General features: G+C 38.8%; 6 protein-coding genes across 8 annotated transcripts; 2 read left to right on the forward strand and 4 right to left on the reverse strand.

Annotated features, from left to right (window-relative positions):
- Positions 1-8: 8 nt before the first annotated feature.
- HemK1 (HemK methyltransferase 1) lies at positions 9-1,496 on the reverse strand. The gene is made up of 3 exons (XM_017174539.3): positions 1,073-1,496; positions 485-1,005; positions 9-427 (listed from the first exon to the last, which is right to left on the reverse strand). The coding sequence occupies exons 1-3, from the start codon at positions 1,256-1,258 to the stop codon at positions 187-189; spliced, it is 948 nt and encodes a 315-aa protein (XP_017030028.1). The 5' UTR covers positions 1,259-1,496; the 3' UTR covers positions 9-186.
- Positions 1,497-2,173: 677 nt separating this feature from the next.
- On the reverse strand, positions 2,174-8,159 carry mmy (UDP-N-acetylglucosamine pyrophosphorylase mmy). 2 transcript variants are annotated; one of them, XM_017174546.3, is made up of 3 exons: positions 8,027-8,159; positions 6,230-6,616; positions 2,174-3,667 (listed from the first exon to the last, which is right to left on the reverse strand). In XM_017174546.3, exons 2-3 carry the CDS (start codon positions 6,564-6,566, stop codon positions 2,553-2,555), a joined length of 1,452 nt encoding a protein of 483 aa, XP_017030035.1. In that variant the 5' UTR covers positions 6,567-6,616; positions 8,027-8,159; the 3' UTR covers positions 2,174-2,552. The 2 variants fall into 2 exon arrangements, with proteins under 2 accessions (XP_017030035.1, XP_017030036.1); XM_017174547.3 differs by lacking the exon at positions 8,027-8,159 and adding an exon at positions 6,815-7,135.
- A 2,193-nt stretch (positions 8,160-10,352) lies between these two features.
- LOC108079984 (transmembrane protein 115) lies at positions 10,353-12,963 on the reverse strand. Of its 2 annotated transcripts, XR_001770894.3 has the most exons (4): positions 12,144-12,963; positions 11,429-11,785; positions 10,657-11,222; positions 10,353-10,580 (listed from the first exon to the last, which is right to left on the reverse strand). XR_001770894.3 is itself a non-coding variant. In XM_017174550.3 (3 exons), exons 1-3 carry the CDS (start codon positions 12,665-12,667, stop codon positions 10,763-10,765), a joined length of 1,341 nt encoding a protein of 446 aa, XP_017030039.1. In that variant the 5' UTR covers positions 12,668-12,963; the 3' UTR covers positions 10,353-10,762. The 2 variants fall into 2 exon arrangements, 1 of the variants encoding a protein (XP_017030039.1); XM_017174550.3 differs by having other exon boundaries at positions 10,353-11,222.
- Positions 12,964-13,905: 942 nt separating this feature from the next.
- Sec61alpha (SEC61 translocon subunit alpha) lies at positions 13,906-17,145 on the reverse strand. Its single transcript, XM_017174541.3, has 4 exons — positions 16,988-17,145; positions 16,704-16,771; positions 14,732-15,823; positions 13,906-14,635 (listed from the first exon to the last, which is right to left on the reverse strand). Exons 1-4 carry the CDS (start codon positions 16,992-16,994, stop codon positions 14,372-14,374), a joined length of 1,431 nt encoding a protein of 476 aa, XP_017030030.1. The 5' UTR covers positions 16,995-17,145; the 3' UTR covers positions 13,906-14,371.
- Positions 17,146-17,627: 482 nt separating this feature from the next.
- LOC108079969 (zinc finger protein Paris-like) lies at positions 17,628-19,461 on the forward strand. Its single transcript, XM_017174533.3, has 2 exons — positions 17,628-17,779; positions 17,840-19,461. The coding sequence occupies exons 1-2, from the start codon at positions 17,670-17,672 to the stop codon at positions 19,200-19,202; spliced, it is 1,473 nt and encodes a 490-aa protein (XP_017030022.1). The 5' UTR covers positions 17,628-17,669; the 3' UTR covers positions 19,203-19,461.
- A 1,827-nt stretch (positions 19,462-21,288) lies between these two features.
- LOC138928108 (uncharacterized) lies at positions 21,289-22,267 on the forward strand. Its single transcript, XM_070284487.1, has 2 exons — positions 21,289-21,362; positions 21,424-22,267. Exons 1-2 carry the CDS (start codon positions 21,302-21,304, stop codon positions 21,675-21,677), a joined length of 315 nt encoding a protein of 104 aa, XP_070140588.1. The 5' UTR covers positions 21,289-21,301; the 3' UTR covers positions 21,678-22,267.
- Positions 22,268-24,278: the final 2,011 nt, after the last annotated feature.

Raw genomic sequence — 24,278 nt, forward strand, 5'->3', positions numbered from 1 at the left:
CAATCAAGTTCGAGCACTAATAGTATATTTATATTGCATAAATAAGGGGGTTAGCCTCTGGGCAGCTTGCAGTTCTTGTGGTCATGATTCCAAATCACAGCTAAATGCATGGGCATCCTAAAAGCTAATTGCATTGTGCTAGTCGTATCTACTTGGGCAGCGTTTCATGTATAGGGAATACACCTTCTAAACTCTCTCAATCTGGACAAATCGCTCGCGCTTGTACTGATCGTAGTAGCTGGACAGAAACTTGAGCCGGCCCTCATACTTCAGGTTCATAATGGTCTTGACCAGCGGGGGATGTTCGTTGCCGAGCTCGAGCCACAGTTGTCCACCCGGGTGCAGGTGGCAGCAGGCTAGCTCAAAGACCAGTCGAGCTACTCTTAAACCATCGGAACCCCCATCCAGGGCATTCAGATTCTCATAGCTGGAATAATGGAAACCAATAACCGGCCATCTCATGCAACTGCACTCCACTACTCACACAACGACCTCTGGATGCAGGTACTGAAACTCGTCCGTCTTGACATACGGCGGATTGGAAATGATTAAGTCATACTTCTGGTCCTTCAGCTCCTCCGGCATGTACTTGTCCTCCTCCATGGTGTGGTTGTGCACACTGAAGCGACCCTCTAGACCCAACAGCTTGGCATTCTCCGCCGCCAGAACTGTGGCCGCCTTGCTCCTCTCGATGGCAGTGGATACCACCTGTGGTAGGGTGTGCAGCATAGACAGGGACATGGCACCCGAGCCACAGCCAACTTCCAGCATGTTGACGTGCTTGGCATCCTTGTAGTTCTCGATAACAAGGCGCACAAACTCCTCCGTTTCGGGGCGCGGTATAAAGACAGTGGGAGCCGTTTTCAAAGTGATGTCCATGAAGTCCCACTCCCCGATGATGTGCTGCAGGGGCATTCGCGCACATCGCGCCTCCAGGAAACGCTCGAAGTCCGCTAGCTGCGTTGGATTGAAGTTCAGCTGGGCGAGGGAATCGGGGACCGTGTTCTGTGGACAAAGTTAACCAGGGCAGTCAGTTAAACTGTCTACACTCATTGCATGCGGAGGTACATACGAATTTCCGGTTGAGAACGTGCGAAACAATGCACTTGATGTTGAACTCCGTGTCCTCAATTCCGGCGGCCTTGAGTTTGGCCGGCCATCCCTCCAAGGCCGTGGTTACGGGAACATTGGTCGCATAATTGCAATGCGTAAGTGCGCGTGTTATGCGCAGCGACCGCAATGACAGATTCCTAAGCATAATATTACTTATTACCTAATTGTTTATTAACACAAAATTCCGACCGCCCGCTGACCGGATCGATGTTATCGATGGTATCGATATAACACACAATTGAATATCGCACGAAAATCCAGATTTCTTGTTTCCACCTAGGACTGCATTTCGTCTTGTCTCCCGGAATTTTCAAAAATCAATTTTGAAAATGTATTCTCGTAATATACATGTCTTAAAGTCAATTCGACAGTTTATTTGAAGTTTGACTCAAAGTCTAAACGACGCGTTAGAGCATTTGTAAGTAGCACTTGAACATTAACCCCGTTTTTCTAAAATTTGTATTCGGGGTATTCCCTTGACGACTGAATGACGAATATCTGAATATATTGACGATGAATCGCGATAATTAGCTGATATTTCCAACTGAAAACAGCTGTTCCAATAAAAATTTCTGAAAATATCGGCTAACTATCGCCATATATCACCGATATATTCAGTAATTCGTTTTTCAGTCGCTTTCGAGTTCGTATAAATCAAAGTTTTGGACTGCTACATAAAATGTCTTAAGATTGTAGAGCCAGCTAAAAATATCGACTTACTATCGCGATACATCGTCGATATTTTCAGTAACTCAGTCGTCAAGAGATTAGAATACCCAGAATAATTTAATGAAAGCTAGCTTCGTGTTAATAGTCGGAAGAAGCAGCCGTTATGCAGATTGTCACTCTTGATCAAGGGACCCTTTCATGTCACCCAAGGCCATTTCAGCCCAAATTGACAACGAAATTTCATCCGGAAAGGATCGCCGTAGACTTCAAGAGGCAGGATTTCTGAACGTATGTACATATTGTACATATGACCCTAAAGTTTTCATTACTTCGAGAACAAAATTGGCGTAAATCATTTGACATTGGGGTCGAAATTATTCCAATATGTATGTGCTTCCTCCCTCGTATGTATTTCCATAATATTTTCATAAGAAATGGTTCACTGTTTGTTGGATGTACTTACAATTTTTATATTTTACAACATATTAAAATATTCATATTATATATGCATATTATTGTATATATTCACATTACAATTGCACAATTAATTGCCAAAACGAAAAAACAACGGGCATAAAGGGGTATAATGGGGTTACAGTTAGACAAGGCGTTCCTTTTAAGTACTGAAATTCTTTAAATTTTCATGTCGGCATTCTAAAGTCGGGGAAACCATTACGATCTAAACACTCTAAAAGGAAAATGTACAAATATAATCGAAACAACTACTATCCGTCGATCAGTCTATGCTTCGATGCTGTCCCCTCCACGAATTACAGGTGTCCGGGCAGGGGGTCGCGGGTGTCTCGCAGGTATAGAGGGCTGGTGAACGACTTGCCCTCGACCTGCGAGGCGAGATTCTCCCCGGCGTAAGTGAGAAACGGTGAGATCTCGCAGACGTCGCCGTGGATTATGCCGCCAGCCTTTTCGATATACTTCTTATGCAGCCGATGGAGGTCCGATCGGGCCGTGCTGGGACAGTCCTTTCCCGCTACATCGGAGTTTTTCAAGGCACTAAACTCCTCGTCACGCGGCACCTCCATTGCAACGAATTTCTGGGCAAACTCGAAAACGTCGAAAACAAACTTTTCAATCTTAATGCCATTGGGCTTGTCAGGCGTTAGCCGCTTGCCAGCGTTGTCGACAAAAGGGATCTTCTTCTTAGCCACGTGGAGCTTTAACTCCTGCTCGTAGGTGCTACCGATTTTCTGGAGGAAGGTCGAGCTGAAGAAGTGGTTACATATGTTCCCAGCACTGAAGGTCAGCCGGCCGTCCGAGTTACGCATCTCGGCTGTTTTGGCTGAGATCTCGCTGTACTCCACCACCTGATACTTCCCATCAACAATGGCCACCACTCCGACAGCCTCGTTGGGAGCTGCCTTCTCAACCACCTTAGCGGCGCAGTCGGCCTTCTCCTGCACACAGTAACCAATGAAGACGGGATCCGCCACCTTGATAAGAATGTTATCCACGCTGTGGGCGTGCAGGTACAAGACACCTCGCTTCCGCATGTCGTCCAGGATGCCTTGGCGTTTCATCGCCCGGTATATGCCTCCGTTGCCATCCGGTGCGCGCGCCACCCGATGTTTCTTATCCAGAATGATGCGTCCATCGTATTCGAAGCACGGCAGCGATCCTTGCTCGAACAATAGAACGTTCTCTGGCTTCAAACCGAAAAACTTATTGGCCACAAAGTAGTCGTAAGTGGGTTGCACTGTGTGCTCTGACGTCATTATGTACCAGACGATGTGACCATGGTCGCCATTCGCCTCCTGGGCCAGTTCCTCCAGCCTTAGGATGCGCTCAGCTTGAATGCGGAATAGCGTTTTTCGGGACTGCAATCCCACGTCGTACATTCCCTTTGGATGATCAAACCCAAGTCGTGTGCCTGCAATAACAGAAGATTGAAAAATATAACATAAAATATCAAAATAGTGGCGAGATTCTATTTAAAAGGAAATTGGTTCAAAACAGCAGCTTGCTCTTGCAACCTTTGCAGGGAATTTTAATTTTAGTCGGAAGTTTGCAACGCAGGAGGCTCTGCCTACCTTATAACGTATACATATTCTAGATCAGCATCAACAGCCGAGTCGATCTAGACATGTGCATCTGTCATTTTTTACCCAAACTAGTCCCTCAATCTGAATACAATTTTTCAGATAGTGTTCTCGCTATTCTCCCTACTATATAAATATGTCGGAACCGGCCGGATCGGACGACTATATCATACAGCTGCCATAGAACCGATCGGAAAATTCTTAGAAAAAAAATGTATAACTTTGATGCTTTTTTTATTTTTTATCTACCTTGAGATGGCCATACATTTTGTATTATTTTAGAATTTTGGTTTTAATTTGATGAACATTTTATGACTATATGGCAGACTATATGACTTTATGGCAGAACGATGTATAGGTAATTAAGTTTTATAATTAATATTATATTAGATATTTTATACTCAGAATATAGTTATTTTTACTATTTAAAGATAATGTTTTTGAAACTTTATTAAAACCAAATAATTATATGCTTTGTATAAATATATACATATATCTTTTCTATATCTCCTGTTAGTTTTTCTATTTATATGACCGAAATTGATCGATTCTTAATGGTCCAATTGCAAACTGCAAGGCCAGACAAATTTCGGCGTACCGAAGTTAGCCTCCTTTTTTGATTTTTTTTTTTTATACCAAGCACCCTTGGGTATTATTTAACGAAAGAAATACAAGCAGGAACCGTCAACCGTTCGTTAACTTTACAAAATATTCAGTGCTTCTGCAGAGAATACCCACAGACACGGATTCTGCCCTGCCTCATACATTAAATAATCACTAATTAACAACAGAAAATTCCGCATATTGATATCTCATCCAGTCGACCTTAAAAACAAGTTCGGCCACCGTTTCGCTCTTTACTTTTTTCTCTTTTGTCTGCGTTGATGTTAACATTTAAAAGCGGTTTGACTTAAGGTCAGAACCAATACCAAAGTTTAGTGTATATGTACATTTACGTATAAATATACGAGATGTGCCATCTGTTATTTCGGTATGATAACTTTGAATACGTCTAAAAAAGAAGCCATAAATATAAAGTTAAAGTGTATTATTAGCAATATTTGTTACGAGCAATATTTAACAAACGACTAGTAAATGATATTTCTTGGTAATCCATCCTTTATTTGTTATGGCCAAACTTGACTTTTCAAATAACCCAGCATTAAAATTCCCGAGTAAATGTAGGAGATTTTGGTTACCTCTTTTCCGAACGTTCTTTTCGTTCGAAATACTTTGACTTCTTATGCCTACCCTTTTGTTAAACGTGCCTAAAATATTAATTTAAATTAATAGGTTTCGTACTCCCCTGCTCTTTCTATTAGGGTCAATACGTGAGTTGACTGACTTCAGTGCAGTTTAATCGTGAAACAGTTAAAGAAATGTCAATGGTAATACTTTGCTCTAAATTCGAACTAAAAGAAGGAAGCTACAAACAGATTGAACACTATACCTGTATCGTTTAATCATATAATTTCATTTCTGTTGTTAATATAATAATAATAAAATATATTTTTGTTTCAAGTTGTATCTTAATATTTAATAATACCCATCATAGGATGGCTATATTATTTCGTGATCCGTTAGCTCTATTTCTCGAATAGAGAATGGCTAAATCTATTGATCTTATTTATCAGATCTTAATTATACATATAAACTCTATGTCTGACGGGTGCAACAAATAAAGTAAATGGATTTAACTCTTTGGCTGGGCGTGTCTTTCGTTACTTTTTTGCCTTGAACACGGAAATACACTTCGAGTTACAACAACAGTCGAGCTGCTGCACAAGTTAAGGCTAATTGAGTTTGAGTGTGCTCGATGGAGCAGTGTCGTTGTACATATCAAGTTGTATATCAAGTAAATGCGCTTTATAAAAGAACACGCACACACAGACAATGCAACGTTGTTGGTCTTGTAATAATGAAGTTGTTGTAAAGTGTCGATGTTTCACACTGGATTGTAATGATTGAGTAATTATCAAATTATAACGCAATGTACAGTCGAAAACATTATTTACACACCAAAGGCATAATCTAAAGAGATCAATAAGTCGAATCTATCAGTTTGACCCGAATAAGTAACATGCATTTTTGATTTCAACCAGATTACTCAGAAGCAGAGAGCAAAAATAGGGCTTTTAGTATTTCATTAACAAGTATTTTGTTGTTGGCACACTCGACCAGTATTCAATTTTCTTCTTGTGATACATATGTGATATAAATTGATCTCCTGTTTGATATATCAGACCAATATAATCGAAGAAAGACTAATAAGTTATATCATTCGATAATGTCGATATTTTAAGGTTAAATGCTTATTTCTTTATATTTTAAATTCGGAAATAACAATATATACCGGTGATTTTCCTCTCGATATATGTACAGCCATTACCTACCTTGTCCTCCCGCCATTAGCAGCACAGCGACATGGCCGTTGCTGATCTGTCGGAGACCCTCGGCTCGGTATGCGGCCAACTTTTCAGCAGGAGCTCTATCGATGGATATCAGCTTGCCCTCGGGCAGCGGTTGCAGGCGGTCGTCTAGCTTAATGCCATTTTCGTTAATAGAAACTATAGCTTTGTCGAAGTATAGCTTGATTTCGTCCAGATTCAGCTCTTCTATGTCACGCACTAGCTCGGCGCGTTCTTTTTGTGAGAGCTCCGGCCAGAACTTAAGCAAGTGCTCCTGTCCCACCTGGGCGAGGCGCGAGTGCAGCGTCTGATAGTCCGTCATTATGGCAATAGACTTGATTGTTTTCGGTGACTTTGCTGTGGCACCGCCAGCTGAGGAATAAATAGAGGAAAACTTTGTTAAATATCACTCAAATAACACAACACTAGATCCATATTTAATGTAATTCAGCATAGTTTTATATTTCGGAAACAGTTAATAAGAACACCATAACATGTTGTACGTTTTGGGAAGTAGTTTACTTTTTTAGCAACACGTATACAGTGCCTATCAGTCAGGTGTGTATTTACCTTTCTCTAACCGCTCACAGATATTTATTTAGCGAATGCGATAAAAATACCGTGTTTCAGTCTGAGGTTGTCTGAATTTTATTGCGAACCAACCGTTATATGCGGTAACTAAAGCGCAACTGAGCTCCCAGCGATCACGTCAGTGGTTTTTCTTGCTCAAAAGTGGAGCTGTTTCACGTACCCCGCTTCCGCTTCCATCTGTGTCTTTGCTTCCATCTGTCTCTGTCCGTCTGACTGTCGCTCGCTGAATGGCAGTTGCAAGTGTGTTGGTTATATTGGTTTATTTGAGGTCTTTAAGTATCTGCAGGCGCAATAAACGTGGCCATGTAAGTTGTTGAGTCCCTGCTACCCTGCAAATACTTGCTGTGTCAAGTCCCAAAATGACATTTTAAGCTCATAATGAAGCTAATCACTAAATTGGCTTCCTAATCAATTTAGGAAAGTACCGTTATTGTGGGTAAACATTATAAGATAACATATATATTTATATAAACATAAATATTGCGGGGGTTTTTTAAATAATCTTCAGAGCATATTAATTAGCCTCTGTACCAGACGATACAATCTAGCCATGCTAGCCATTCTGCTCTGCTTTTAAATGTTATTTACAAAGGTAAGAATGTGAAACGCGTACAAGAGAAGTTGGTATAGCGAAGTTTTAACTACAATATAGTACAATATAGAAAAGCAAAAGCCCAAATCTTAAGCAAGCGGCCCTGAACACGGACTTTAGCTTTAGTGAAAGTGAGAGGTGCACTGGCAGACTCTTGGCCAGGAACCAGTTAAGGGCGTCACCTACTTGTATTCGTATGGTTTAGCTCCTGAGCTTACAAACTAGTTATCGTTGTAGTTGGAAAGGTTATGGCATTTAAATAAGCCAAGAATTGACAAAAAAAAAAAAAAGGTTTGGCCGGTTTGTTTGGTTTTCAGTTTTCGCTTCGAAGCTCGACAGCTGCTATTCACACGTTGGCAGAAATACCGCCAAAGCTTGAGCCACAACACAAATACGTCCAGACACACACACACACTGACAGGCGCGCGCTCCCACAAACGAAACGAAACTGCGATAAGACATATGTATGTACATTGTTTACAGACACTTGCTCGTTTTGTTTCTGTTTTCTTGGGCTTTCCGCTCTGACTGCTTATCGCAGCGCTTGTCTCTGGCTGTTTATCACTACCAGTAATTGGTCAGGGGCCTTTTCTACTAACCATTCCGATGGCGCCGCTCTGTAAGCGACAATAAAACTCGAAATTACTTTTTTGGGGCCCCAAAAAGCGAGCAGAGAATCGATACCGATAGACGATAATACCAGCTGGCGGCAGAGCGACCATCTCTGGACCGTTCAAATATACCACAGGTCTCTGAGAAAATATACTAAAAGAAATTTTAATTTTTAAGGCAATTTGAATACAGTGAATATCTATTATCCGTTTTTTAAACTTAAGAGATATAGTGCTCACCACTCAATGCCTTTTTTTGGGAGGAGTTCCGTGAGATCGGCTGTAGCAGCTGTACGTACCGTTATATTATATATATATACAGCTGCTACAGCCAGGTAAAAAAAAGATATATAAATAGTAATCGTAATATTAATTAATTATTATTTATTTATTATTAATTATTTATATTGTTAAGTATATGCAAATTTAAAAAATATAATCAACTCCCGGCATATTTTGTTTTCGTTTTGGAATATTAAAGCCCAAGCTCAGTGGTAAGATTTTCCTCTGTTCGCGACTTTAAGTAGTGCTGGCTTTGATTTTCGTTCTTATTTATCACATATTTGTTTTTTGTTTTCATTCTTGTCTTAAAATTTGTGTATCAACAATAAACTAATAAGATAGTAGAAAGAGAGATGAGCAAGCCGTTAATTAAATATTAATTTTTTAGTAGTGCGCGATCCCATACTAGTTTTTTTGTCATTACTGAAATGCAGTCGGACTAAAAGCTTGGAAATGTATTGTTGTTAAATAAAGTTTGTGATTTTAGTCTGAAGACAGATTTAAAGCGATTTGATTGGTACCGTTCGCCATCGTAAGTAGGACATACTACCCAAAAAAAAAACATTTTATTTTATATGCTTATTTTTCACATAGATCCCGAAAAACAAAAAGCAATATTGATCTCGCCAAAAACTAATTCAAAAATGCAAACAGTCTCCAATAATCTTTAGCTAAAAAAAATTACAATGTTTGCTTGCGGTGAAATTGGATATTGAAGTAGCTAAAACAAAATATTAAAAAAAACTATAACTAACTATAACTATAATTTAGAACGAAATTAGTTCTGTTAAAATGCATTTATCGTAAAAAAATGGTATTTCATAATTTTAGTCATACTTTGTTCACCAACAAAATAAAGCATAAGTGGCTTGGAACATCTTTAGCGACACCCTGAAATAGTTGATCTTCTCTAAAATCATTGTTTTTTAATATAGTCACATTGGTCAACATTGACAGAATCTTGCATATAAATATATTTCCTTATAATGGTGAAAAACATAACAAAAAGAAAAAAGGAAGCTTTGTACATACATATGTATATCCTTGCAGTTTGCTATTGGATTGGTAAGAATCGATCCTTTTCGGTTAATTTAATAGAAAAAATTAAAAGGAAATATAAAAAAAACTATATTTAAATTTTAAATATCTAATATAATAAACATCATTGTTTATGCTTTAAATGCACACACCATTTTACCTAAACTTTCACAGCTTTACATTTTTCTGTACTTCTACTGATCGTTCCTATGGCAGCTATAAGATATAGTCGTCAGATTTTCAAAACATTAAAATCGAAATTCTAAAATAAAACAAAATGGCCATATCTCAAAAATGAAGAAGATACACTTCTATATCGACTCGGCTGCTGATGCTGATCAAGAATATATGTAAACACTTTATAGGGTTGCAAACTTATGACTAAAATTATAATGCCCTACAATATAAATATCATCTTTTGTTTTGATCAGAATATTATGCTTTGACATTGTTCTAACATCCCTAGGGGAATTCAAAAAGTCGAACGAAAATGCAAATATGCTCTTCAAGTTTACTGAATCAATAAAAAACATATATGGTGAAGAAATGTAACGAGCGACAGGGATAAAATTAAATATAAAATAAACTACTCTCTATTTCTGATTAAAATTAAAAGCACAAAAAAGTACATTACCACATGACAATTTAAAATTTGTTTCATTAAAATAATTCTTGGCATTTCGCTAAAATCGGTGTTTCAAAAACTCGCTGCGAAAATGACTTCTATTTTAGCAGACGTACTGTTTGACCTTCCAAATCATTTTTACGAAGAGACGATATCTCGGAGACTAATAATTATTTATAAAAATTTCGTTGATATGATTTGATTTCTTGCACTTTCGTGTTAGGGTTTTTCATGATTTCAGATGTCGATTTTGGAATTTTACTACTGTAAGCCATAGTAGGGGCCCGCATGATTTTTTGTAATTATTATGAAATCTACCAGCCGCTGCCACACCCTCTAGTTTTCTAGGCAATAAGAAGACAAGCAATCGACTTTTTAAATATTTATATTTACAGTTATTAACTAAATAAAGCATCATTTTCAATTAGATGTAAGGACTACAACAGAAAGTATTCATCTATGTAAAGGCTCTCTACTTATTCTCAAATTGCCTGGAAGGTATTTCTCTTTATATTTTGCTCATTATTGTTACATCATTATACATTCCAGGAGCAGGGCCGGCGGAGTACGCCGCAAGCAAGCGTAAATCTTCAGACACTACAAAGGAAACACACGAAGCGGCATTTACAAAAGGGGCACATGGTTTGGGGAAGAAAGGTTACTGGTTACGTACTTGAACATGGTTGGTTACTCATACAAAAAATGGGAGGAGTAAATCGTTAGATCATTCGTTTAAATATCAAAAAATTCATGTTTGCTGTTAGATTTAGAAACACTGTCTATGCCGTCGAAGACGTGGATGGGACATCATCTAGATTGATAAGTAGAGCCGCACCACCGGTTGAGGGATCGACGTCGGTTCCACCGTCTTTAGGCGGTGGTGCCGGCATCGGAATTGCGATGTTACTCATAGTGCTGATCATGCGCGGCTCTGCCCGCGATTTTGTGATGGGCAACTGGTTGCCGCTGCTGTTTGCAGACTTTAGAAAGTCTGGCTGTGGCGTCTGAGCAGGCCCAGGACCGTGACTGTGACCGTGACCGTGACCATGTCCTGCCACGTGACTGTGACTGTGTCCAGCTCCATGGGCATGAAACTTGTGCTGCTGGTGCGGGGGATTTTGATGCTGATGCTGGTGGTGTTGCAACTGCTGTTGCTGTGGGAAGGACTTGGGCAGCTGTGAATGTCGGGTTGCGTCCGTGGCCTTCAATCGTTCGCTCAAAGCCTTCAAAGCGATTTGTCTACAAAAAAAGAAATCAATTAATAATTAATTAAAATAAAAAAATTATTTAATAAATTAAAAAATAATAAACTCCATCAAAGAATACTTTCATCTGACAAAAGTTATAATACCTTTTCCAAATTATATTAATTGTACAGAAGGAATGTATATATGTATCTTCAAAAACGCTTCTTGTTATGGTTATCCCAATTTAATTTTACTTACCGTCTTCGTTCAATATCGTGCGGATCAACTCCTGGCATTTGCACCGAGATCGATGTAAGGCTAGAGGCAGATACCGCCCGTAGCGGCGTGGGTGTTTTTACCACACCCGCCCGCAAACAGCAATTGTAAATGGGATTAACCAGTATACTGATAAACGGCTGAGCGACGTTCGGGAAGAAGCTGACGAATGTGAAGCTCTCCGAACTGTCACCACGCCCATTCGGATGGTGTTGGTAGAAGCGCAGATAGATCCAGGACACAAGCGATCCGGAAGCGAACATTGCCGGGTATGTGCCATCTAACATGTTGACTGCCCACAAGATAATAGCCATGATGAGCACAGTAAGGGGGACGTTCCTATGAAATTGATGAAAATTATTATACAGAATATTTGTAGTGCCATTTAAATTAGTTAATGTCTAATTACTTTAACATACATACATATATATTGTTTGCATAAAGTAATCTGACTTAGACGTGAATAAATTTACTCTGATTCTTACGCTGATCAAGAACAAATACTTAATGAATACGCGGTTGTAGAACTGAAGATCTAATTGATCAAAAATATTATATTTGTCAGGGGACTTAGCTGCTTACTAGATATTCTGTAACGATCTTATTTGATTTAAGTATAACGCTATAGCCTTTTGACTTCCCGGGATTAAGCATATAGAAAAACCTAACATAATAGTGCAAGGAGCTGCGTTCTCACCTATTGGTCAGACGTCCATAGCGCGTCTTGAAGATCAGATGATCGGGCATTATCTGGCGGACGGCCACACAGATACCGGCTACATAGCCGGCCAGGCCGTGTATGTGGACATCGAAGAGGATAGTGGGATTCTTGGTGACCATGTAGTAGAACAGGTAGTAGACGGTGGTCAAGAGCGAGACGCCAAAGTTGCTCAATGCAAAGAACTTGAACATCTCCAGTTGGCCCCAGAGCGGCTCTAGCATCTTGCCGCAGAGGCCAACGGTGACCACGTCCACCGCCACCTCCCACCAGTGCAGCTCAATGAAGCAGAACGTGAAGGCAGTCCATATCCAGAACTTGCCGTTTGGCAGGATATATCCAGGGGTGACGCTCAGCAGCAGGATGGCGGTCTCCGAGTAGGAGAGCAAGTAGCCGAACGTGGTGACTACGCAGATCAGCGTGATCACCGGCGAAGTGTTGTGCAGCAGGGCGTTCAGTTGCTGCCATATGTACGGCCAATTTCTGGCCAGGGGAGCTGACATGGCAGCAGTCGTCGCAGTGAGGCGGCGGCTTCTGCTGCAGATTGCACACTGGTTTTATCTCCTCGTCCTCGTCGATCCGAGTCACCTTTAAGCTGCGGCCGGGGTTAAATGCACTTCGGGGCTTCTGTGCCTTTGCAACTCAACACGTTGGATGAGCGTCAAAGTGGCTCATTTGCTAATATTTACGGTTTGCTTCGCTTTTGCTTTTCATTTTGTTGTTGCCCCAGCAGGACCAGTCGCTGATCCAAAAATAATACCATTGCTCTGCTACCACCCACAGTCACACTGAACGATTGTGTAATCGACAATCGATATTTGAATTGCTCATCGCTATTGAAGGTTTTTAAAAAATAATATTGAATAAAAAGGGAGAGCCAACTTTACGAATATAAACTCTATTTTCCCTTGCAGTTCAGACTAAGCTTAACATTAAAAGTATAAAATTATGTTATTTTGGTTACTATATTTAAAGGTAAAAAAAATCAACAAACTAATTCGATCTGGTATCAAAAGCAAAAGATTGAAATATATGTTATTATAAATTATATATGTAAGTAATTATTTATTTTAATATATTTTTCCTAGTGCGACAAGTTATAATCTTGTATTTATTGTAATTAGTCGAAATTGATGTGGGCAGCTCTCTGATGTTGAACGCGACACTTGTTCGCATTCAAACTGAATAAAATCATGTTCCAAGACTTTATTTTTTTAACTTTTATTTAATTATTAAATAGATCAATACGCATATGAATCAATATTCCATGAATCTCCCTAAAATCCTAGAAAGTCCCTCTATTGATTTTATATCACTCACAACATTTCCTCTCCCATTTCTTGATAAACAACCGATTGAATGAGATTCGTCTATTTCCATCTTTCTGCATCTTGTATCTATATATCCTACACCGATCACCGATTTTACAGAACTTAAACTTATAGCTCTTGGTTAGCACTACAATTGGTGCTAATATCGATGTTGGGCAATTGTCAGATTTCAAGATAATTACAATAATGTAAGAAATTCTGACCTTTGAATTAAAATTTATAATAAAATATAAAAATTACTAACCGTTATAATAAGATAAAACTCGGAGTTACTCACGGTTTATTGCGGATTTTATATCTTAAGCTTATGTTAGCAGCTCTCCAATTTAAAATTCGGGCTTGAATACAGACGTGATCCTGTTATAAAACGAAAACAAAGCCCACGCCAAATCCAAATAAAAAACAAAGAGTTCATTTAAAAAAGGTATCTAATTTACTTTTTATTATGACAATTTATATGCATGTGTTCGTTTGATGTACACTTTCGATTTAATAATTTCATTGTCGCCATTCATGTTTTGTTTTTCTTTAAATATAATTAAATTGATTTAAAATTAAAACAAGCGATTGCATTAAAATTCAATCAATTCACAGAAATATTGAACTTAAGCAACGTAGTCTCACATTTGAATACAACTACAGACTATTCAAAATAAAGTTTTTATGTACGCTTCTTCTGTTTGTTTTGGGGAAAATGAATATAGCAGCCAAACGCCTAAAAATGTACGCTTATTGCGAGGGCCTGGAGGACGCAGAAAAAACATGACAGAAAACGAAAAACAAAACGCAAAATTTAGTTTGTTTTTTAATGGGAGCGAGTGCGAGCTTGTGAAAGAACTATGATGAATTGATTGGATCGGGAGTGTTATCCACTGCTTAGAACAGCAGCGTGCCCATGCCGCCCATTTCGGACTGTTCCTTAACGAAAATCTCAAAGTACTGGTAGATGATGGTCACCGCCAGCAGGATACCCGTTCCGGAGCCGATAGCGCCCAGGAAATCGGCCATCACAGACAGGGCTCCAATGCAGAGGCCGCCGAAGGCTGCCGCCGTCGGGATGTAGCGGTTCAGCTCGTGGATCATGGAGTTCTCGCGATGTCCGCGCATCACCATGTGCTGCTCCTTCAGCTGCTTGGCAACCTAGAGAATGATAATTATAATAATAAATATTAATATCAGACTCAATTTTTGACGAACTAAAATAATATTTTGTAAGGCTTTGAACGATCTACTTACATCCTTGGCAGAACTGCCAGACACATCGATCCATGTCTTGGAGAAGAATGCACAAGAGCCCAGCATGAAGACGATGTACAGCAGGGCGTGAATTGGGTCTGTCAAGATGTGACCCACGCTCTCTGGGGGCGACAGGTAGTAGCACAGTCCTCCAATGGGGTAAGAACGAGCGGGTCCGCCACCACCGACATCGGCCCACACACCCAGAAGGTTAATGAAGAAGTTGCCCTGGAACTTAACAGCCAGCATCTGGGAGATAACGTACAAGTTGGACACGAGCGCGGACTGCAGGATGATGGGAATGTTGGAGGTGTAGAACAGCTTAATGGGGTAGCTGCTGTACTGGCCGCGGTAGCGGGCACTCTTGATGGGTAGGTCCACGCGGAAGCCTTGGAAGTATATGACCACAGCAAACACCAGCACGGTGGCGAGCAGGTTCATCAGATTGGGCAGGTTCTGGCGGTAGAAGGCCTCACGCAGGGCGCGCACCTTATCGTTTCTGGTGGCCATCAGGTGGAACAGGGCAATCACAGCGCCCTCGAACTCTGTGCCGCGTCCTGTCGTAACGGTGGTAGGGCTGAACGCCTTCCACACGATCGTCTCGCAAATATTGGTGGCGATGAAGAGAGAAATGCCAGATCCCAAACCGTAACCCTTCTGCAGCAGCTCGTCCAGCAGCAGGACAATCAGTCCAGCAGCGAACAGCTGGATGATGATCAGCAGGCAGACACCGGCTCCGATCTCGGACGGATCGCCGTACATGCCGGTCATGACATACACGATAGCCTGGCCGATGGTGATCACCATGCCGAACAATTTCTGTGCGCCGTTGAACAAGGCCCGATCCTTGGGTGTGTCACCGACCTCAATGATCTTAGCTCCGGCCAGCAGCTGCATGATCAGACCGGAGGTCACGATGGGAGAAATACCCAGCTCCATGAGGGTACCACGGTTCGAGGCCAGGATAACGCGGATCCAGTAGAAGGGATCCGCCGAGTCTGAGCTCATGATGCCAAAAAGCGGGATTTGACAGCATACCAGGAAAATGAACAGTGTGATCGCAGTCCATAGCACTTTCTCCCTGAATTGGATCTGGAAAAGAGTGTTGTTTTAATTATAAACTTATAAAAAAAAAAGCAAATGTTTTCTTTTTACTTTTTGTATGTTAACTATCTTAAATTATATTGAATATTATTAATAAAAAATATACGCTTTGTCCCATAATATTTTAGGTGAATAATGGATCAAATTAGAATATTATGTTATAACTCACTTAAAAGATGACACGAAAAGTAAAATTACCACTTCATTGACCTACATATAATACATATGCTTGTATGTATGTATTTAATTTTTAAACAAATCCAGTTAACTTCTTCGTTGTCGGCACATCATATGGCGAGCCACAAAAACAAACGAAGCTGACGTCGACAGTGCTTCGGGTTGTCAGCTTCGGGAGCCGAAGTTTGACATTTCCACGTAGCGTTTGTTTGTCACTATGCCGACATATGTGTGTGTGTGTGTGCGTTAAATAGGAGTATGGCAACAAGTAGCAAGGTGATAAGAAAAGTAGTAGAAGAAATCAAGTGGAATATGTCAAAAATTATGAATGAAAGTCGCTATAAAATAGAAAAAGAAAATCATTAGGGCAACCACGTTAATACCGTGGACTCATCAAAACACATTTTGGTTGCAGTTCATTAAAAAGAGTGGTGGTTTGATTGAAATGAAACCCAAACTGTTTGCGTGGCGATGTTCACATTTTTCTACAAGTGAAAGCCACCACCAAACGCGTGTGTTGGCAACACTGGCAGATGCATGTAGGGGAAACTCGTAGAAAATTATTACAAATCACAAGAAAATAGTGCATAATTATTTAATTGAATGTGGTTATTTACTCAACGCAGACTCAGGGAACTCCTTACTTAAGCCAAAGAATAAGTCTTATATTAAATTACAGATTTATACACACCTTGCGCTCGGGCTTTGCAATTTCCGGCAGTATACTGCAGAAGGGTTTAATTACTTCCAGGAATTTTACTGCAAATGGTGGATGAAATGAACTTGAATTAGACGGGCTTTGTTTTCTTTCACCAGCCAACGGTTTAGGCACAATTAAGGGCGCACGCCGAAATCTTTTTGTATACGTAAGCAAAGAGTGACGGGGGTGCAAGCGGCATTGTAAAGGCGGCACTTTTTCACTGCTTTTTCTGCTGCTCTTTCCCGATTGCCACTGCTCTTCGTCGATTTACTTACTTCCCATTGTGTTTTTCCTGATTTAGTGTGTGGGACTTGAATTACTGCACTTTCTATACACAAATTAGAAAGTCTCACTTGCGTATCGAACGCTTCAAATTTCATAAACCGAATGAAAGAAACGACCAAGCAGCCGACGTCGACGTGTCCAATTTAGAGTGACTGCATCTGAGCTGTCAAACGATACCGCAAGGCGTTATCGAAATGTTCTTATCATGTACACGCACCTCGATTTTTTTAAAAATTATTTTCGGTTAATTATCTAACTCTATTCTGGTAAAAGTAGAATAGCACAGTTTATAGTGTGTAATAATGATGTTAAGCATGTTTATGAGCCTCCAATTTAAAAATCTAATTACACTTTTCAGACTTGGAGAAATAACGATCGGAAACTAATATGTTAAGTAATCCGAAAAGTAAACAAAATATGTTTTTTTTTTATATATACATTTATATTTAATTTTAATATTTTGTCTAACCTGAGTTTTTTTTTTTTTTTTTTTTTGTTTTTTAAGTCATAGAAGTGTTATTAGATTTTTATAAAAATATAGAAATACTATGATTAGTATTTTCTGATATTTTTTATACTAAATATTTTAAAAAACTCTTTTGACAATGTTCTTTTCCTAGAAACGGGCATACTTTTCGGCAGTCAACAAAAATTAAACACATCTGGAATGAAATGGAGCCTTCAGAATTGGCCGCAAGCAATAAATATCCAACTGGCTGCCAGTGCTTAGACAATCCACCGCCAGATCCCCACAACCATATTATATGGAATAATATAACAATGTAAGCTTCAATATAGTTTCGCTAACAAAAATTGTTTCATTGGTTTCATTTCCATTACAGGGAAATCTGTCGGGTTTGCCTGGGAACGTCAGAAAACATGGTCAATATATTTAATGGAATGACGGGAGGAAGCGTTTCCATTGCGGAAATGATTTCTGATTGTACTGGCTTTGACGTTTCTATAGGAGATTCGCTCCCCGACACCATTTGCAGCGATTGCTTTAAAGATGCACAAAATGCATTTGAGATAAAGCAACGTTACGAGAAGAGCCACCGGATCTTCTGTCAGTTGAAAAATGGAATATCTGGAAATAAGTGTACTAGTTTCGGCAAGGGTACGATAGCTGTAAAGGTGGATAAAGGAGAAAGTGTGTATACAAATGAAGATAACGTCGAAGTAATGAAAGAGCAGTTCTGCAATCAAGTCAAAAACGAGCCAATTGAAGAAGACATATTCACGGAAGATCATCTCAGTATTATTGATTTTGAAGTTAATCACTCAAACTTCCTAATAAAATGTGAAGAATTCAACAAAAAATCTGATGACCAAGGCAATGCGGAGAATGCCCGTAAAGCATTTTCTTACAAGTGTTCCCACTGTCAAAAGGCCTTTTCAAAAAACAAATCCCTTCAACTACACATTCGGACCCATACAAAAGAACGATCATTCAAATGTTCCCAGTGCGAGAAGTCCTTTTCGCACAATAGAACACTTCAGCTACACGTCCACCGCAGCCACACAGGAGAACGTCCTTTTAAGTGTTCCTATTGCCAGGAGTCATTTTTTCGAGAGGGACCTCTCCAGAAGCACATCAATACTCACATAGAACGACCGTTCAAGTGTTCCCACTGTCAAAAGACTTTTTCCCAAAAGAGAACCCTTCAACTACACGCCCGCACCCACACAGGAGAACGACCTTACAAGTGTTCCCACTTCCAGGAGTCATTTTCTCGAAAAGAACCTCTCCAGGAACACATTCATACTCACACAGAACGACCGTTCAAGTGTTCCCACTGTCAAAAGACTTTTTCCCAAAAGAGAACTCTTGATCAGCACATCCGGACCCATACAAGAGAAAGACCTTACAAGTGTTCTCACTGCAAGGAGTCATTTTTTCGAAAAGGAACTCTACAGGAGCATATTCTGACACACACAGGGGAGCGACCGTTCAAGTGTTCCCATTGCCAGAAGGCTTTTTCACATAGCAGAACTCTACAACTGCACATCCGTATACACACAGGAGAACGACCTTACAAGTGTTCCCACTGCCCGGATAGGTTTGCACGAAAAGAAAGTCTTCAGCGACACATTCGGAGCCATACAGGAGAACGCCCTTACAAGTGTAGCCACTGCCAGAAGTCTTTCACACGAAATCAGAATCTTAATATACATATGGTCACCCACACTGGGGAACGGGCGTAACATAAACTATAAACTATGTGCAAATACTTTTTGCAGATATAAATTAGAGAGTAAACGTCGGCTTATTTACTAGACGTAATTATTATAATACAAAAAAACTACAAAAGAAAACATAAATTTAAATTTGTACATTTATGTATATACATTCCCTAATGGCGATCCCTAGATAATCTATTCAGATAGCCTCTCTGGATGGTCTTTATGTAGTCTATCCAGGTGTGATCACAATATCGAGTGCAAGTTAGTGAATGGTTAGAGAAGGATCTTAGAAAATTTCGTTAATAATCGATACTTTTCGGTATTTCTGTCCTGTTAGATAATAAAAATAAAATAATAAATATAAATAAGATTAAAATGACCAGCACCTATTTACTACAAATTATTATATTAATATTTCAGAAGAGCTTGGAATTCATAATTTTATACCTTGTATTATTGGTCGTCATTAATAGCCGAGTCGATCTAGCCATGTCCGTCTGTCTTCTGTCGCAAGGGTATACAAACTACGGCGTGCCGAAGCTGGCATATTTATATATTTATATTTTCACATAGTTAAAAACATGGCATTTTGTAATTTTAAAATTTCTGTATTTATTTGATGGAAATAGGACGACTATATCATGTAGCTGCCATAAGAAAAATAGTTAGAATATGTAGTGATAAATGTAAGGCTGTGAATGTAAAACTGTAACTGTAAACAGTAAAATATAATATGTAATATAAGGGTTATTTATTGAAAGTTGGCATTACTTTGTTTTTTTCTGCATATAATCTATATATATAAAAATGGAGACAAAAAATGTTACTAATGGCATCACAAGAGAACGGCTGGGCCGATTTGGCTCAAGTTTTTTTCAGTTGTTTGTAATTGTCAGAAGAAGGTAAGAAGGTAAGAAAATTTTGGGAAGTCCTTCCGGAAAAGTCGCTAGCGGCTCAACAGATGGACACACTGTTGTATGTAAAATTCTGAAACACCCTACAAAGATCATAGCTGCGTTGAAATTGTGTATCAATGAACTCGGTAAAAAAATATTTAAACAAAAAAATCGAGCTAACGAAGCATTACCAATTGGAAGTATTGCCTGCTGTTAGACGATCAAGACTTGGACGGCGTTCACGCAATGCAATAAGTATTCAGAATTCCCGTAATAGTCGGACGCAAGAGGAACGTACAGAAATAAATGCATCGATACGTGCCCAAATGGCACAGCTTCTCGCTCCACAAAGATCACCTCAAGCCCGACATAATAATAGAGAAAGACGAGCCGCAAATGAAAACTTGAATCGCGCTGCATTCGCATACAATCCTGAAACATCTTACAAGGATTTTACCTGCGTTGTTATTGGTTCATTGTCTAGGATTGCAATGCACTGAAGTTTCGGTTGGAAACCCCCGGCTTATGCTGTGCAGGTGGCAAAATTAAATTGCCCGTTTTGGCTCATCCACCAGGGCCATTGTATTCGCTACTATATAGAAATTCAGCCCAATCAAACAGTTTCCTAAAGCTTGCACAAAAATATAACGGATGCTTTCCAATTACGTCATTTGGAGTCGAGGTTTTTCATCAATCAGGCTACAATCCAAGTTATTAGGTAATGACGTCTCTTTATTATCAAAATTAACAACTCACATTTTTTCGAAATTGCATCCCAACATTCAGATTCAAGGGCAAATTCACCACCGAGCGGGCGCTTTGTTATCACCACAAAACAAAGATCTTAAATTCCTTCAGATCTATTTCATTGGTGATTCGGCAGTTGAACTAAATCACCGCTGTGCAATTTTTACTGAAACTTAACGTGAAATTATCGAACAATTGCAAAATCTTCTCTATGAGCATAATGAATTGGTCAGATTGTTCAAAACTGCATTGGATATAATGCATTATGACGAACACAAAATCATTATCAGCGCTGACCAAAGACCCACTGGTAGCCATGCAAGACAATTTAACGCTCCCACTATCAATGAACACGCAGTGGTGATTGTTGGCGAGAATGTGGAATAACGCGATATTGTTTTTAACCGTCGGGATAATGGCCAAGTGCAGCGAGTTTATGAGACTTATCGGTCACATGATGCTCTTCAATATCCGTTAATGTTCTGTCGTGGTGAAGATGGGTATCACTTCAACATAAAGATGGTCAATCCAACGACAGGTTTGTTTACAAGTCATCACTTCTTTTTGATTCTACAACTAAGTTTGAATTCAAATTCTAGGAGAAGAAACGAATAAGAAGGTCAACTCTATGAATTTTGATGCGTATCGATTGATGATTCGACTAGATGTTGACAATCATCTGTTAAGATACCACCGTTTGTTTCAACAGTACTGTGTCGACATGTACGTCAATGTAAAAACGGAACGTCTCAATTTCATTCGTTTTAATCAGTCGAAGTTCGGTCAGACGAGTACATTCACTTGCGTGACGCTATCGCTACTGAAGGACACGCGGCCAACATCGGTTGTTTGACCAATCTCCCAGCTACTTATGTTGGAAGTCCGCGCCATATGCAAGGGCAAATTTAAAGGAGAGGTAGTTCTTATCCCACGAATTCCTATTATTCCAACAGATCTTCCATTCCAATTCAAGACGACTAAGTTCCCAGTTCGATTGGCATTTGCGATGACCATCAACAAATCGCCAGGCCAATCGTTGGAAGTCTGCGGGATAAATCTAGAATATCCATATTTTTCACATGGCCAGCTATACGTAGCCTGTTCGCGTGTGGGAAAGCCGTCATCATTATTTATTTTTACACCGGATAACAAAACAAAAAATATTGTTTATCAGATCGCTCTCCACAGATTTCAAGTCAAAAAATTTGTCAATCCAACGACAGGTTTGTTTAAAAGTCATCACTTCTTTTTGATTCTCAACTAATTTTGAATTCAAATTTTATCCTAAAATTTTTAGGAGAAGATAGGAATAAGGTCAGCTCTATGAATTTTTATGCGTATCGATTGATGATGTTTCAACAGTACTGTTTCGACATGTACGTCAAAGTAGAAACGGAACGTCTCAATTTAATTTGTTTTAATCAGTCGAAGTTGGGGCGAGATAAAGTTCGCCGGGTCCGCTAGTAATTATTATATAATTAAAATCTTTATCAGTGTAATGAATAACTTATTTGTAATCTAAGGTAAGGTTTTCTTTAATATTTAAATTTAAAAGTGCAAAAAAGTGTTTTTTGGGGTGCTTTTGATGCGTTTATTGTTTTATAAATCAATCATTACGTCTTCTTAAAGTTTTTAAAATATGATAATTGATAATTGCTCTCCATATACAAAAATTTTTACATACAATATATTTGAAAAAATAACGATGTAAATTCAAAAGAAGATTTCTGTAGGGAAAACGCATATATTCCGGTTCGTGGTTCTTTTTCTTCAGATATCGATATGAATATAAAAAGTCCCCGAAATTCGTCAAGAACATTTAGTTTCTTTAATAATCTTACAGCATTTAGGTGTATATATAAAAATATTACAAACTAAAATCTTGCCGACCGTTACAATAATATAATATGGATTTTAGACATTATTCAACGATTTCTAGATAGGAACCAGTTTTAAATCCATTGCTATTAATGAAACGATCTGAACAAGTTTTTAGAAATGCCGTAAACCCGGAATACATTGGCGAAACTAGGGGCAAAAATCATAACTTTTGAACCAAATAAGATAATCAAATAATTCAAACGGCATTTGACAGGTAAATGTTGTAAAATGTATATGTGTATTTATTTTTTTATACATTTCTTCCTATGAAAACCAATTTTGAAAAACAAGTTTTATAATTGTTATGATTTATTTTAGTTTTTTTGATCAAAAAAATAAAAATATTTTGATCACTAACAAGACAAATTTTATTTTTTTTTTGCGTCATTTTGACAACTTATTACTAAGAATAAGTCTATATTTGGGAAACAGTGGTTTAATCCACTTGTAATGGAAGCTAGCTTTGGCACTCCGAAGTTTGTATACCCTTGCAGTTTGCAATTGGATCATTAAGAATCGAGCCCTTTTAGTTAAATTAAGGGGGTATTCTCATTGAGCCACTTTTTCGATTTTTTTTTTTTTTTATTTATAGCTTGGAATGTTGTGTATATGTCCCCAAAAGGATTTTTAGAAATTCGAAATACTTTAGAAGCAAGGTCTTCGCAAAATGAGCTATTTTCAAACTTCAAACGCGTTTATCTCGAAACCACGTTTTTCGAACTAGCGGCCATGATATCTCCAGTTCAACTGAACCGATTTTCATAAAACAAAATGGAGTCGACGCACAATTGTCACCATTCTCGGGTGACGGAAGGTTTTAATTTTAAAAAATTTTTTACTATTTTTTTACACTGAACTGAACAAAAAAATAAACCCGAAATTAAAATTTTTTTTGAATGGCCGCCATTTTGTCAAAAAAAATTACAAAATTATTTCCCTCCGCCACCCGAGAATGACATCTATACTGATTATAACCCCGTTTTTATACCCTTGCAGGGTATTATAATTTCAGTCAGAAGTTTGCAACGCAGTGAAGGAGACGTTTCCGACCCTATAAAGTATATATATTCTTGATCAGCATCAACAGCCGAGTCGATCTAGCCATGTCCGTCTGTCCGTCCGTCTGTCCGTCTGTCCGTCCGTCTGTCCGTCTGTCCGTCCGTCTGTCCGTCTGTCCGTTTCTACGCAAACTAGTCCCTCAGTTTTAAAGCTATCTGAATGAAACTTTGCATATAGTCTTCTATATACTCTCACTGCTATATATGTCGGAACGGGCCGGATCGGACGACTTTATCATATAGCTGCCATACAAAAGTTCGATACATTTTTAGAAAAAAAATTATAACTTTGTTGTTTTTCAATATTTTTACACCATTTTTTAGATATGGCCATTCTATATTATTTTAGATTTTCAATAAAAATTTCATAAAAATCGGACGACTATATCTTATAGCTGCTATAGGAACGATCGGGAAATTAATAGAAAAAATTAAAACTTCGTTGTTTTTCAACGTTTTTTCATCTACACAGAGATATAAGCTTTTTTTATTATTCTAGAATTTTGGTAGAAATT

This window comes from Drosophila kikkawai, chromosome 2R (genome assembly GCF_030179895.1).
Source record: "Drosophila kikkawai strain 14028-0561.14 chromosome 2R, DkikHiC1v2, whole genome shotgun sequence".
NCBI lineage: Eukaryota > Metazoa > Arthropoda > Insecta > Diptera > Drosophilidae > Drosophila > Drosophila kikkawai.